Source organism: Varanus komodoensis, unplaced genomic scaffold (assembly GCF_004798865.1).
Source record: "Varanus komodoensis strain SLA01 unplaced genomic scaffold, ASM479886v1 scaffold33, whole genome shotgun sequence".
Taxonomy (NCBI): Eukaryota; Metazoa; Chordata; class Lepidosauria; order Squamata; family Varanidae; genus Varanus; species Varanus komodoensis.
Genome location: NW_025335817.1, coordinates 4,069,437 through 4,084,916, shown reverse-complemented (window position 1 = coordinate 4,084,916; position 15,480 = coordinate 4,069,437). Strand labels below are relative to the sequence as shown.

General features: G+C 58.9%; 1 protein-coding gene across 2 annotated transcripts in view; it reads left to right on the top strand.

Moving 5' to 3' along the window:
- Positions 1-15,480, top strand: part of UNC13C (unc-13 homolog C) — a 66,261-nt gene that overhangs the window by 26,736 nt on the left and 24,045 nt on the right. For both annotated transcript variants that reach the window (XM_044438813.1, XM_044438814.1), the window contains 8 exons: positions 1,856-1,997; positions 7,072-7,241; positions 7,763-7,878; positions 8,593-8,756; positions 10,935-11,085; positions 13,377-13,445; positions 14,236-14,325; positions 14,994-15,122. In XM_044438813.1, coding sequence (XP_044294748.1) covers positions 1,856-1,997; positions 7,072-7,241; positions 7,763-7,878; positions 8,593-8,756; positions 10,935-11,085; positions 13,377-13,445; positions 14,236-14,325; positions 14,994-15,122 — 1,031 coding nt within the window. The remainder of the gene's footprint in view (positions 1-1,855; positions 1,998-7,071; positions 7,242-7,762; positions 7,879-8,592; positions 8,757-10,934; positions 11,086-13,376; positions 13,446-14,235; positions 14,326-14,993; positions 15,123-15,480) is intronic.

The window sequence follows — 15,480 nt, the reverse complement described above, 5'->3', positions numbered from 1 at the left end:
TTCTGGCAGAGCTGCCAGGCAAGCAGGCAGGAGCCGATTCGGGGTCTGCTTCGGGCTGAGGACCAGCTGCTCTGGGGCTGCCTTCCTGCCCTGTAAACCTGGGAGAAGGGCTGGCTGGGAAGGCAGTGGAGATGCGGCGAGGTGCCCTGCCCAGCCACGAGTCCTGTGTGTAAGTGGGGTGATTGGAGTCGTCCTTTTCCATCACCTTGTGTGAAGCAGGCAGCGACCTGCTGAGGACCCCGAGAAGCAGCGCAAGTGTCCTCCCGCACCCCCTTCCGTGCAATCAGCCATTCGCCTCTGAATCAGCCCCCTGCTCAGGCCTGCTAAGTGAGAGCCTGGCGGGAGGGGGGCCTCCGATCCGCATCCGGGCCATTCCTGCTAGCAAAAACTCAAAGCATTAATTAAGTGCCTCTGTCTGGAAGCTTTAAATCACGCAGCTCCAGTTATAAAGCAGATCTTTGCTGGCGGGGAAGGGGAGCGGGAAGGCAGGCTGTTGTTTCTCACTTTCAGGGGCCCCTGCACGGTTCTGGCTTTCATGTCAGCGGAAAGATTCGTGCTGTTAAAAATTGCAATGGAGGAGACAACTGACAAGTGTTTGTATTTATAGCAGCATAAACACACATTAGCAATCATACATTCTGACATCTGCTTTCTCTGCGAGAGGAGAGTTCGCAGCTTCTCTCTCCCTGCAGGATGCAGCCCGCTCCCAATCCCTGCAAGTGGGGCATGCCAGGAGACGGCTGCACTTCGGTGACTTGCGCTCACCTGCAAGGCAGACCCAAGGATCCGACACGCACATCTTGCCCCGAAACCATGTCAGGCTTTCCAGAAGGCGCTCTTGGTGGGTGGGAGACTCTGGACCTCCCTCAGCCGCTCCGCTGTGGCTGGCCCTGGTTGTGCAACGTACCCATGGAAGCCCGGAACTTCTTTGTTGGGCCACTCCCTGAGCGCACAGACTTTAGGGATACCCAGAACATGGTGTGCACCCAAGGGGGTGCAACACCAGGTGACCAGCCAGGGCCAAGACCGACCCGTTTCACCCCCTGCCGTGCAGAGATTAGGCGGTTTGCTTCGTCCACTTCTTCTCTAAAAGAATCCTACCACTTCCTGGCTTGCTGAATACAATGCTGGCTCTCTGCACGGTTCGTACATCTCATGTTTATCTGTAACACAGAACCAATCTGCACTTGGTAGATTTTTCCCGCTCGGGGGGACATCCCCTCAGATGTGCCCAGGGCTCCTTTGCTTAGCTCATCACGGAAAATGATGCGTGTTTTATGTTGCTGCAGTTATTGCAAGTTTAACACAACCGGCCGGCTGCTCCCACCGCAAATGCAGCCAGCTGCAGGCACTAAGGTGAAAGCATGGAGGGACAGCCTCAGGATGTCCATTTCCTCCTGCAGGTGAGGCAGGGGCCCACCTGACGTACTGGCAAACCCTGAGAGGCTTCCAGAAATCCTGGAATCAGCCTGCTGTGCACTGTGAAGGAGGTGTCCAGCTGTAGCCATCTGGAAGCAGCTGTGTCTGTTCGAAAGGAGCTTCAGCTATTTGGAACCAGGGAAAGTTGCCTTTATTCCCAGAGTTTGGGTCACCCTGGTCCAGGAAGGCCACCTCAGTTTGACTGTCCTGTGGCTGTCCTGAGTCTCAGACAGGCAGAGAAGGGTCTTCCCATCCACGGGTGTCTCACCTTTCCAGGCAGAGGGGCTTGGGACTGAACCCGAGGGCCTCTGGGAACACATCTGGTGTGCCTGCCCCAAGTTCCGGTTCTTCCCCTTTGCAGAGGTGTCACGGTCTCCTGGGCCAACGCTGGCTCTGTATTCTGAGTTGTGATGCTCACTGTTCACCTTTGTTGCAGTGGTGTGTGCTCAGGGGCTGCAAGCAAAGGACAAAACGGGCTCCAGCGATCCGTACGTCACTGTGCAAGTTGGCAAAACCAAAAGGAGAACGAAGACTGTCTTTGGAAACCTGAATCCAACTTGGGATGAGAAATTTTATTTGTGAGTACTTCTAAGGTGCTTGCTTTGGTTGTCAGCGCCCTTCAGCATGCAGGGGCTTACCCTGATTTTGGGGCTTGGGAAAAGCCCAAAGCCATGAACTCCCTTCAGAGTCCCCACTGCCCTTTGAGCAGCTTCCTGCTGCAGGCGGCACTGAGGCCGGGGCAGGACTGCCCTGAGCAGCTTCTGGGAATCCTGGCAGCCAACTCTTCTGCTTCCCTCCGGGCTGTCCTGGCTTCTCTGCTTTGTTCTTTGGCTGAGGGCATTGCAGTGGGGACTTCTGGAGTAAGGGGCAGGGCAGGGCAAGTTCCCATGCCTTTGTCTCACCTGAGAAAACATCTAGGTTTGCTGATACATAATAACAGAGACGTAATTGAAGCAAAACACCAAAGCTGAGTGTGGCGTATTGCACTCTTAGAATCAAACCTCAGAATACTTAAGTATACATAAAATAAGGCCATTCAAAGCATTTGGTGGCTTTGCATGTAGCTGGCACTGCAGGTCTAAGTGTCCAGAAATGGCTTCTCTCCCTAGAATGTGTCTGGTGGCATTGATTGCCACGGCAGAGAGAAGCCACAGTCTGATTCACGGATCTTCTGTTTAATGTAATTGCATACTTTTCTGCAGTGGATTTTCTTTCTAGAGGTTCTCATTATGGTCTTGGGCACATAATTTATTAAAATGGAGCAATGTAATAATGGGATAGACACTTCTGGTCGCTAAGGGTTGAACTGTGAAAGCCCTCAGTGGTGGGTTGAGGTGTTGCTGTAGGAAGTTGTCCGGAAGAAAGCTGTAGCTTTCCTGGAGAAGTGGCAAAGCCGTCTTCCATGCCCTGTGGCCGATCCTCACATCCGCTCAGCTGGATCTTCTCATCAGTGAGGTGAGAGGCCTTCGCCAGGTATTTTCAAGATGCCTCTTACATAATCGTTTGCTCAGGGAAGCTGGCGTTTCTTTGCTTGGCTGTGCGTACAGAGCTGCTCTTTGGGAGTGGCAAACCCATTTCTGGATCTGCCTTCACTTCCGGCCTGCTGAGAGGAGAGGCAGAGGGCTGCAGGAGGATCAGGAAGAGGGACCTGGCGCAGGCTTTGTGGGGGCAGGGGGAGTCCCCACAGCGAGGACAGGAGAGCGAAGGCAAGCAGAGGGAGGCCTGACAGACATCTCGCTCAGACACCCAGGCTGGGAAAAGACCGGGGAAAACCGACTGGGGGACCACATTTGTTCATTTGAAAGGCAAGGCATGCCATGCAAGGCGAAAGGAAGAGGGAGAGGAGAGGGTGAGCCAACAGTGCTGTACAGCCACCAGAAGGGCAAGTGCTATTTTGGGATGCATTAACAGAAGTACTACTTCCAAATCACAAGAAGTGGTAGTTCCCCTATACTCCTCACTAGTCAGGCCCCATCTGGAATACTGTGCCCAGTTCTGGGCACTAAGATCCAAGGAAGGTGCAATAAACTTAGCGAGGACCTAGAGGAGGGCGACAAAAATGAGTGATGCCTCGCCCTGGACATGCTGCCTTCGGCAAGCACCACCAGGCCCTGGCGCCCACATGCCGCACGAGCACCAGGGCTGCAAGCGGCCAAGGGCAACGCTTTCAGAGGCCCCCCCAGGACTGGCCCGCCATTCCCCAGCCGCCCAGCTGAACCCAGCGCCCATCCCACAGGGCATCTGAGAAACCTGGCCAGGAGGAAGCCTGGCCTCCTGTCCCCACAGGCCACGGAGGGCACTTCCCGGCATAAGCAGAGACGTGCCAGCTCGCTCCGCATCCCGTGTCTACAGGAGCGGGGCCCAGGAAATGGGGGCCGAGCCCCATCCCTGGCTTGCACGTGACTCCGCAGCACGCAGAGGAGCAGGCAGCTGCCGGGCCACAGAAGAAATGTCTGCAGCGCACACGTGGCAATCACCTTCTCTCTGCCGGCCCCCCAGCCCTGCTCCTGAGAGACCGGGCACATCCCTGGCCTCCCTTTCCGCGGGTCCCGTCTTCCGAAGAGGCTGTGAGCTGAGAAGCGCCTGCTGGTCTGGCGCCAGCTGCCCCGGGCCACACTGGGCCCCTCGCATTTTCCTGTGCTGGTGGCTGAAAGACATGCAGCTGGGCCAGCTGCCCTCCCCACACAGAAGCCACCACTGCCTCTTGCAGCCCGTCTTCAAAAGCAAAGCTAGGTTATTTAAGGACCAAGCAGGGTCAAAGAAACAATTTGCATAATGCAAAATAAATCCATGCTTGTGATCAGAAAGCGTTACATCTGTGGCCGTTGCCAGTAATCTCAGAGGCTCGGGATGCAGCCCCGCAACTGCGGCAGGCCGGCTAAGTTGCTCGCGGACATTTAAGTCCTACGGCGTTAGTGGGAAGGCTGGCAGCCCCCGCCCCGAGAGCCAGCAGCTCCTTTGCAGAGCCAGCCAGAGCGGCCTCCAGGCTCCTGGGGGGGAGGGGGGCTTGGAACCACGCCAGGCTCCTCCGGCGTCCTGCAGCTGGCTTCTTGCTGCAGTGGCCACCTTCTCCTGCAGTGAATGGGCCCAGATCCCAGCATCTGCAGACACCCGTGGGCCCTCTGCTTTCCTGTTCTCCACCTCCTGGGCTTCCACCTGAAGCAGGAATTTTAGCCAGGAGGGAGAGAAGCTGCCGCCCACCCATCCTGTGCCTGTCCCTTGGAGGGGCCACACGTGACAGAATTTGTCTCCCAGCAGCTCTGAGCTGGCTCTGGGGCTGTTCTTCTGTTCTCGCCACAGGTGGCAGCCAGTCAGAGCTGTACGTAGCCCACACACATTGCTAGCAGCGGGGGCTCTTCACCTTCGCTCAGCCCAGACCGAAGTCAGTCTGCAGGAAGAGATCCCCGAGCACGTGCTTCCAAGCAGCCCCCTGCTCCATTTATGTGCAACCCCCCCCACCCCCACATCTGCTGCCAAGGACGAGCCAAGCAGTTGCAACTGGCCTAGAAGGCATGTGTTGGCGAAAGGAGCAATTTGCGGACCTCACAGAAAGCTCCCGTGTTTCTGTTATTTGAGTTAATTAACATTTATTTGCTTGTTTTGGGCCAAACAGCCAGCACGGGCGAAAGGCATTTATTGGTGCCAGATGGCAAATGGGAGAGAGCCAGCTCGGGAGGCATCCAGGCTCTGTGCAACACAGCTGCGGAGCATGGAAACGCAGGCAGCACTTCGGCTTGCCGGCACGTTGCTCTGCAGGCCATGCCAGGCGGGTGGTTGCAGGCCGGGGGAGGCCCTTGCTTGGGTCCCCCCAAGTCTCTGTGGCCCATGGGCAGGCAAGGAGGCTGTGATGAGGCAGGGGAGCCATGCGACGAGCGGACGGGGGCGGCTGCTGGGCCTCGCGGTGCCACCTCGGGTTTTTTGCAGTGGGGCTGGCTGGGGGGGGTGGGGGGTAAGCACGAGAGTTGCTTGGGAGAGCTATCAGTTGGGGCAGAAACTCAGAATTAAAGCTCGTAATCAGTGGCAGCTGCCTCTGGATGCAAATCTGAGTGTGGCGAGGGAGCCTTAGAGTGCCAAAGAAGCTGAGCCCAGGGAGGACAGAGTCTCCCTAGGTTGCTCCCTGGCAGGGTCACCTCAGGCGGAAGAGCCAAAGCTGAGACATCAGGCCAAGAGGCATCGCCCCTCCTCGCGCGTGCGAGTGGATGGGTCTGCAGTGCTGATGGGGTCGGGAGACTCTTCAGGGGAGCGGCAGCTGCCGGGTCGCAGCTGGAGGTGAAGGGGATGGGGCAGAGGATCCTGCACTGCGGCACACAAGCTGGTGAAAGATCTTGCATATCTTGGCATGGCCATCAGCTGCAGTCAGGAAGTTTGAAGAAGGCTGGGAAGGGCAGCAGTGAAGGAGCTAGAAAAGATCATCCAGGGTAAACACTTTCCACTGGAGACTAGAGCCATTATCATCCTTGGTCTTGTATTCCCGATCACTACATATGGGCGTGAAAGCTGGGCAGCAAATTAAGTTGACAGGAAAGAGATGGATGCATTTGAACCACGGTGCTGGAGAGAGCTTTGTGAGTGCCCTGGACTGGCAGAAAGATCATAGGCTCCTAGAAGAGTAGAGTTGGACGGGTCCACGAATGCCATCTGTCCAACCCCCTGCTGTTGCAGGACACCGAGTTGCACCATCCCACTACGATGGCTGTCCAGGTTCTTTGTGGATGTCTCTAGTGTCAGAGAGCTCATGACCTCTGCAGCACCCTGCACTCTCTGTGGATGGATGCCTCCCTCTTCCCGCAGCAGGGGGATTTGGCTGAACTGCCACCCCACTCCAGCCTGTGTCTTGTGCAGTCCAGATGGGCCTGCTCTGGCTTCTGTGCTCCATGCCTAAGATCTGAGCAAGCTAGCCCCTTCTCCATCGTGGGGTGGGGGGCAGGGGGACAGCTGTGGCCTTGCACCTTTCTATGTTCCAACATCTCCTTGTCAGAAAAGAAGGAATTAAGAGCAGGCTGGCAAAAGTGTCAAAGCTGGGTTTGTTTCTGCATTGGCCCGCATTTCTTCTTCAGTGAGGCAGGAACCCTGCTGCTTCCCATGAAGAGACACCAGTATAATCAGTCACCCATGAAAGAGCACGTCCTGAAACCCCAGCCAGCTTTTTGCATGTCTCTTTCTCTGAATCTCTGGCCCAGCAATGCATCCTGCTAGACATTCGGATTCTGAGACACCAGGATGTGCAAGCATGTGCGGCAAGCCACGCATTGGGTTGGTGATGGCCGCTTTCCAGCAGGAAAGTGAAGGGGCCAGTGAGCCCCTCTTGGCCCTTCCCAGGCACCAGCAGGCTTCCCTCCCCAGCCAGGACAGGTGCGCACCTTGCCTGATGCTCTCAGTGCCCCATCCCATGCACTGCAGGATGCGCAGGTGCCAGGTGTGCTCCCGCACCTCTCCTGGGGGATGGCAAGGTGGGAGAGGAGTGTCCCAACAGGGACCATGTTGCTGCTCATCAGAGTCCGGCCAGCACTGTCCGTGCAGCCCCTTCCCCAGGTGACCAGGAATCCTGAGCAGGCTGGACCTCAAAAGATCACTGCCCTCGTGGACCCTCCGGGATGTTGCGCACAGCGATAACTCTGGAACCATAAGCTGCTTTGTGCTCTTTTTCCCCAGTGAATGCCACAACTCAACAGACAGAATAAAAGTCAGAGTTTGGGACGAAGATGACGACATCAAATCTCGAGTGAAACAGCACTTCAAAAAGGAATCGGACGACTTCTTGGGACAGACCATCATCGAAGTGCAAACCCTGAGTGGAGAAATGGATGTCTGGTACAACCTCGGTAGGTGACCGCCTTCCTGGCGAGCGTCAGGATGCCCCGTTGCTGCCGTGGCAGGGTGGCCTCGCTGCGTGGCTCCTCGGGGCAGGAGCTTCTCCGCCAGCACACTCCTCTCCCAGCAGTCCATGAGGCCCTTGCCCAGGCCTCCTGCGTGCGCCCCTCTCCTCTATGCCCAGGCTTTTCCTGGGGGTCTGCCTCCACAGCCTTCCTCCTGCACCTTGAAGAGAGACAAGCCACGGCAGCTCCTGTCTGAGGGTTTCTGCAGGAGGCCGGCACAGGCAGCTGGCGCACCTTTCGGGAGGCAGGACTTCCTTCCCACATCCCTGCACAGTCGGCACAGGCCCTCCCCTGGACCAGGTGGGGGCAGGCGGGCCGCCGCTGCCCTGGTGCAGATCCCCAGAGCATGGCCGAGGGTGGCCTTGGAGTGCAGGGAGCCGCAGCCGTGTGGCCCCCTGAGCCTTCCAGCCGCCACAAGCTGTGTGCAGCAATGGCCAGTGTGACGCGGCCTTTCCCACTTTTCCCAGACAAGCGAACGGATAAGTCTGCAGTGTCCGGGGCCATCCGGTTGAAGCTCAGCGTGGAAATCAAAGGGGAAGAGAAGGTGGCACCCTACCATCTGCAGTACACCTGCTTGCACGAGGTATGTGGGGAAGGGCCTGTCCAGTATGCGGTGCTTGCAGCACCTCGGCGAGGGTCCCGGGGTCTCCAGAGGCCCTTCGTGCAGGCCGGGCAGTGCCTCTTTCCTGCCTGAGCCAGGCCCTGAAGGCGAACACGCAGCCCGGTGAGGGCATCTTCTGCACTGGGCGGGGGACGCAGTGGGGGGCAGGCGGTGGTGGGGAGGCAGTGGGAGGCAGCGACCCCACTCGCTTCCAGCTGTGCTGCTCGCCACAGGGGATGCTCCCCGAGCCCCTCAGCGCAGCCGTTGGCTGAATGTATGTGCCGAGACTTCCCCACCGGCCCGCAGACGGCCATTTCCCTTTCAGAATGTGCCTCCTTTTGCTCTTCCCTGCCCTCACCTGGGTTCCCTGACCCGCATCTCCCAGTCTGGCAGCCTTTCCGGGGGCCCTGGCAGAAGGGCTGGGGATAGATTGATGCTGGGTCAGGACCGGCTGCTCTTCCGGGCAGTGGCTACAAGGGCAGGGGAGCCTTTCCTTTTGCACTGTGGATGCCCGGCTGGAGCTCCAGGCTTTTCTTGTGCATCGTTTGCTGTTGGAATGATCATTGTAACTGAAGCACAGAAAATCTGGAATTTACGCAGTCCCTGGAAAAGCTCGAGCGTCACACCACTCCGTCTTCTGCAGTGGCACTTGGAGGCTGAAATGTCTAATTAAAATGAAAAATGTGTTGCTTTCAGAACCTCTTCCATTACTTGACGGAGGTAAAATCCGGTGGGACGGTGCAGATTCCCACCATCAAGGGCGACGAGGCCTGGAAGGTCTACTTCGACGATGCTGCGCAAGAGATCGTGGACGAATTTGCAATGCGCTACGGCATCGAGCATATCTACCAAGCAATGACGTAGGTAGCCCGTCCCCTCCCGTGGGAGGCCAGGGGAGGAGGGGAGAGCCCAGGAAGGCGGCCAGCGCGGCAGTGGCGACCCCTGGCCCCCCAGGCCAGCCAATGAGTCAGCTCCCTGCTGGTGCCAGCAGGATGCCAGGCAGATCTGCAGGCCTGGGGAGGGAGGCTCTCAGGGTGTGGGTGAAGGGCTCCCTCCTGCAGCCACTGCCCCCCACAGGCATTTCTCACAGTGCAGGCGGTCGGGAGTGCCCAGGCCCAAGAGCCAGGAGGGAGCACAGCATCCGGGGGCCAGGTGGGCAGCAGGCAGAGGAGGCTGGGTGCCTCCACCCTCCCATGAGCACCAGCCGTGGCTGCAAGGAAGTCACCCGGGCCTGCCAGGAGAGACCCTCGCTTGGAGCACTCGGCCCTGGGGAGGATCAGCCGCAGAGGGTGTGGGGCCTCGAGGGCCAGGGCCCCTGGGAGCAGCCAGGCGCTCCCTGTTGGACCCGCACATGCTGTTCCCCTGACCACGGCAGGCGCTGCTGCTTGTGCAGGGGGCCTCGGGCCACGCTGGGTTTGGACACGTGGGCCACACACAGGGCGGTCGGAGAAGCGGACCGAGCCCTGCTGGCCCTCCCCAAGTGCTGGAGGCCCCCCGCTTGGCCCACAGGGGCACAGCCCTCCTGCCCGCCGGGGGGGGGGGGGCGTCACAGCTGTGCCGGGGATTTCTCTGTGTTCGCATGCAGAACTCCCCTGCAGTTGTCCGTGGGCGAAGCAAGCGCCGTGTGGCGGAGCCGCATTCGAGGACAGCCACGGCCTCCCGAGGAAGGCTGCCTCTTCCTGCACGTTAGCAGCTGGCGGGGAGGGAGGCCTGCAGCGGCTCGCTTGGCTCATGCGGCCGCCACGAAGGCAGCCTTGCCGGAATGTCAATGAGGCTGGGAGCGGGGGGGGGGGGGGAGGCTCAGCGGCAGGGCAGAAATTTGCTGGACACCAGGCGATTCTGTTCCAGCACAGAAGCGCACCATCGTGAGGCGGCCCTGCCCAGGACAAGTGCAAAGCTTGCCGTAAAGGCTTTTATCGTTTCAGAAAGAGTGTGATATTTGCATACTAATTAATTTTCCCGGCACGGTCAAGCCTCCCCCTAACGAGTGCCTCTCACCAGAGGCACTGCAGAGGCAAAGCAGAACGGGCTGGCAAGCTGCCCTCCCGGGCGCCCAGCATCTTGGTGGCCGCAGCAGCCGCGTCCTGCCCTTGCCAGCGAAGGCCCGTCGGAGCGCCATGCAGGCCAGGCGAGCCGAGTGGCCCCCTGGCTGCCGCAGCTCCCTTCCTCTGGGTGGTTTGCGTTCGCCACCCTTGTGCCCTCCAGACATGCAGTACGCAGCCCCCAGGAGCCCCCAAGACCAGGCTTGGGGGAGGGGGTCTTCCTGCAGAGCTTTGGAGGCCCCCGGCTCAGTCCCATGAGCTGCGCTAGCGGCTGGCTCTGCCCCCTCCAAGCACAGCACTTGCTGCCTTCTCCTCTGCCCTGGCAGCCTCACTGTGCTCGGCAGGCATCCTGCCTTGGCCCCAGCTGCAGGACTCGCCACAGGAAGCTCTGCTTCTCCTGCCCGGTCAGGGAATTTGCTTGTTTTCAGCTTGCGGGTCAGTGCCCAGTCTGATGCGATGGTGGGGTGGCAGAGGGGTGCTTTCATTTAGGGTGCCTGAAGGGCTGCAGAGCCTTCCAGGGTGCTCCAAAGAGAAGCAGCAGACCAAGCTGGTGGCCTGGCCTGCCTGCCTGTGCCAGGCCAGCCCCTCCCCAATACTTGGCATCCGTGTGGTGCCCGCTGGCCCCACGGCGGGGAGGGGGAGAGGACAGATCCAGAAGCAGCTTAGCGCTACCCTGAAGATGGAGTGTGCGGGAGCAGGGACATTCAAGCCCAGACCAAGCATGCCTGGCGCCCCCGGCCGCCACCCACCAGCTCACCGGACCACTTCCAGCCCTGGGGACTCAGGTCTGACCCAGCAGGGCTCCTCAGCTGTCCCTCTCATGGCCTGAATGATCCTGGCCGGGGTGGTGGCGAGACACAGAGGAGAGCGCCTTGCAGGGAGCTCAGCATGGGGACCCGCTCCCCTGCCCTGAGCCATGTGGCACCACGTGCTCGGCATGGAGCAGGGAGCTGGGCCTCCTCGTTGATCGGCCCGTCCGTCCGCTTCGCCCTGCAGGCACTTCTCCTGCCTGTCCTCGAAGTACATGTGCCCCGGTGTCCCGGCAGTCATGAGCACCTTGCTGGCCAACATCAACGCCTTCTATGCCCACACCACGGCCACCACGAACGTGTCTGCCTCGGATCGATTTGCTGCTACCAACTTTGGGGTAAGCGCAGCCTCTCTTCCTGCTCCCAGCGGCTAGCACTGTTCCAGGCGAACTGGCCGGCTGGGCCTTGCTAGTTTGGACTTGGCCACCCCAGGCAGGTGTCCCCAGAGGCAGCTGCTTCTCTGGAGGAGCCAACACTGGGGATTGGGAGGTGGGGGCCAGACGGGCTGGGGACCGACAGGGGCCTGCTGCCCCAGGCGCTCAGGGACGATGTCTGGCCCTCCCCACATGGTCCGTCTCGGCTGAGGGGAGATCATGCAATTGTTGAAGCAGGATGCTGCTGAGCCTTGGCTCTGAACTGGACGATTGATTGATTGATGGCATTTGTATGCCACCCCATAGCCCAAGGCATCCCTGGGTGGCTCACAAGAAACACAATAATTCAATAAAACAATGCCATCTAAAACCACATAAAATCCAACTAATATAAAATGCAAAAGCAGGAGGATAATATAAACAACAGTGTATAACAGCAAATATATAAACAATATTTGCACTGAAAAGCAAATAAAATCATGGTTCTAGAAACGGGTACTAAATCACAAGGTCTGTACTTGGTGGCAAAAACAGAATGACGGGTGCAGCCCCTTCGGCAGAGAGCTGCAAAACTGAGGCACTGTAGCCGAGCCGCCACTTGAGCATTTGGAAAGCAGGCCGCTGCTCCTGCTGGCCCCGCTCTGCTGAGGGACTGAGCACCTTGCCGTGCTCATCAGAGGAGAGCTTTCCTGAGCGGCAGCCTTGGAACCCCAGGCAGGAGCCCCACTGGCTGCAAAGCGAGGGATGGCGCTGGGCGGGAAGATCAGGCGTTGCTCCTGCAGGTCGCTGGACTGATAAGAGCGGAACTGATTGTTTGGAAGAGAGGGATGGAAATAAGCCGCTACTGTGAAATGTGGTCTGTGGACGGACCACGTGATGCTCTAAAGAAGCGCTACGCTATACAGTGAGAGAACGTCGCTTAGGTCAGGCTTTCGTGGCATCGTGCACATCCTCTCCCGGGCCTGAGGAGAACGTTCCCAGGGAAGCCTGGCTTGGCCCTTCAGCGGCCCAGCCCCTTCGCCTCGATCGTTCTGCCAAGGAATGCCCCGGGCAGCTGCGGACACAGTCCCCGCCCAGCCTGGCACCACCAGCCGGGTGAAAGCAGCTCCCTGCCGCCGCAGGAATGTGCAGCAGCCCAGGGTGCAAGCCAGCCTGTGCCAAGGGAGCCCTTTGTTTCTCAGAAGGCCCCTCTCTTTCAGGACTGTGCCCTAAATCCATGGTGAAAAGTCCACGGGCATTTTTAGGTTTCACCCCAGTGGTTTAACGTGGCCTGTGTGCTTGTTATATAAATGTTGCTCGGCTGTGTACAAGTCTGCACAATCTCAAAGGTCCACACGGTGCAGGTTGGGGAAAGTGGGACAGGTGAAGCCTCCGGCAGTGGGTAGAATGCCCCCCCACCCAAGTCCCTGCTGCAGTTCCGGGACGCCAAGGCCCGCTGGCTGGCCCTCTTAAAGGCACAAATAATTGCCCGTCCTTCGAAAGCCACCCATGCTCCCAATGGGGAAGTTCAAGGCAGCTCTTGAAGATCAGATGTCATGGGTGGCCGCCAAGCCATGCAAGCTTCCTGCCCTTGCTCCCACTCACGTGCAGAGAACATTTTAATCTTAATCTTTGCAAGCAGAAGTCCTGTCTCTGCGACGTTAATGCTAATTTCCCTATGACGCAAATGCCGATCCAATTTGTGGTTCAGCAGATGGCTATCAAGGCAGCACAAGAATGGCCACTGCAGGAAGCCCCGTGCTAGATGGGGCAGGGCTTCCGAATGAAGCATCCCCCCTTTTAATGTGTGCGTTCTTTACAGTCTTTGGTACAGGAGGCCTGAAGGTCACTGGAGGAAAAACCCACCTTGGGACCCCCCAGCCATGCTTGAGTTCACAGGGGAGGCAAGCGGGAGGCCTCCATAGGATCAGGAACGAGGAACACGTTCCTGATCCTACCCTTTCTGGGAACCAGTGCAGGGCCTTCAGCCATTCCCCGAGAGTCTTCCCTACGCAGGGCTGGCTCAGCCCTGCCCTCCCAGCTGGCGTCTCCTGCGAATGCCTCCTCCTCCGGGGGGGAGTCTCCCCAAGAAGCAGGAGGAGCAGCAGCAGGTGGAGCATCGGGTGCCCCTTGGTGCCGGCCTTGCCTGCTCTGGCATTTGTGGAGAGGACGGAGAAGCCCACCCGCCTGCTTCCCAGAGCACTTCACGGGGCTAGCTCTTGGTATTACCCACAAGTCCGTGTTGCTTGCGTGTGTGTCTGTGTTTTTTCCTCCAGAGGGAAAAATTCATAAAGCTGCTGGATCAGCTGCACAATTCGCTGAGGATCGACCTCTCGAAATACAGGGTAGGCAAGGGCCCCCCTCCACCCGCTGCACGCCCCCGTCACGTGGCCTGGGCATCTGCCTATGCCCGAACCCAAGCCCAATCCTTTTCCCTGCCGGGCCACCGGAGCAGCGAGGGGCTTACAGGAGAACGGCACTCAGCCTCCCTTTCGAAGCAGCGCCATCACTTCCTTTGGAGCCAAAGCCCACAGCCACTGGGGGGGGAGGGAAGGAAGAGGAGAGTGGGGGAGGGGCTCAGGACAGACAGGTGTACGGGGTGCAGGGCTGTGTGTGTCCAGGGAGCCCCTCGGTTTAGGCTGGTTTGTAGGAGCCGCAGCTCACCATGCAGGCGAAGGACCGACAACTGGGCGCACACGGGGCTCTGGAGACAAAGTCGTGCTCCTGCACGTGGCCTTCCCAAGCTCAGCATGCCAGGAAGGTGCTTCTGGCGTGGAGCCCCTTGCTGTGCTACCCCGGGGTGTGCGCCTGTTTGCCGGCCTGGGCTGAGGGGCGCCATTTCCCTGCCGGAGCCCCGAGTCTGCCCTCGGTGCATCCCACCAGTCCCTCTGTTGTCCTCTCCGTATTTTGCCCAGCCCTGAAGCCAGTCTGACCCCGGCGGGCTGGGCCCCTCACCCGGACACAGCCCTTTACGTGAGAGAGGCGTTGGCCTGAGGCCGAAATGCTGGAGCGGCTTCCGCTTCCTGGCGGCTGGCTGCGGGAGGTCTGGGCTGCAGGAAATGGGGGGCTGGCATGGCTCGCCAGTGATGTGCCGGCTTCTTTTTCTCTGCACTTTCTTTTCTGCTCATGTACCAGGAAAATTTCCCTGCCAGCAATCCTGAGAGGCTCCAAGACCTGAAATCAACCGTGGACCTGCTAACAAGCATTACATTTTTCCGCATGAAGGTAATTCCAGCTCTTGCTCCTGACATGAGTTTCACCCCACGTGACCCTCTGGCTCTCCGGGAACGTCTCCTGGTGCTCGCGCAGAGGGCGATTCCTGTCCGGGGCGCATCGAGCACCCACAGGGTCACCTCTCGCTGCCCACCAGAGCACGGGGAGGGCGGGGTATTTGCAGGAGTGACTGCTTCCCGCACGTTGCCGGGTGGCAGCATTCAGCACGAGGGAGCTCCCGTTTCCTTCCTTGCCTGCATATGGACTTCAGAGCATAAGCAGGTTATACCTTGGGCATCAGATTCCTTAAGAACCTCCTAACTCTTGGAAGCCCCTGAATTCACCTGCAGCTCAGGGTCCTCCCGGGAGTCTTTCACTTGCCTCCTCTTACATGTGATCCAGCTCCTGAGCACTGGGGCACTTCAGAGGGGGTGGGGTTCTGGGCCCCTCAGGCTACACACCGTTGCCCCTGCAGTAACCGCGATTATCCTTGCATGTCCTGAGCATCCATTCTGGAAACCCACAACCAGGGCAAGCTCTGCTGAACAGTGGCTTGCACACTGCCTGCTGGCCCAGTTAAAGCCTCCTTTGCCCCCTTCATTGACCAGGTGCAAAACAGGCAGGTGGGTGGGGGGGGCTTGACTCTTGACTTCTGCTCCTGCGCCCTCCATCCTGTCCAGGTGCTGGAGCTGCAGAGCCCTCCCCGCGCCAGCGTGGTGGTGAAAGACTGCGTCCGAGCCTGCCTGGACGCCACATACAAGTACATTTTTGACAACTGCTATGAGCTCTACTCGCAGCTAATAGACCAGGTGAGCTCTCGGGGGCTTCACAGCCCCTTCCTCGTAATGTTTGGTGTTCGTTTAAGGTATTTTGATGTTAGGTGGCGGTATTGTTACCTAGCCTTTTGCAACAGACCAATTTCAAAGCCAGCAAAAACATCAAAAGGAGGCAGGCATCATAAAGAGCCATGGTGGCCCAGGAGAGGGTGCAAGGAAGGAGGTCACCTACGCAGGGAGTGTCCTGTCCACCCGCCCTCCTGTGATTAGCTTGGTAGACCTTCCAGGACCCTTGGCAGCGCTGGCACCTATGCTGGGAGCCAGCCAGATGCCCCGCAGGTCTTAGGGAGTACAACTCCCATAATCCCTGCCTGTTGACAATCAGATGGCC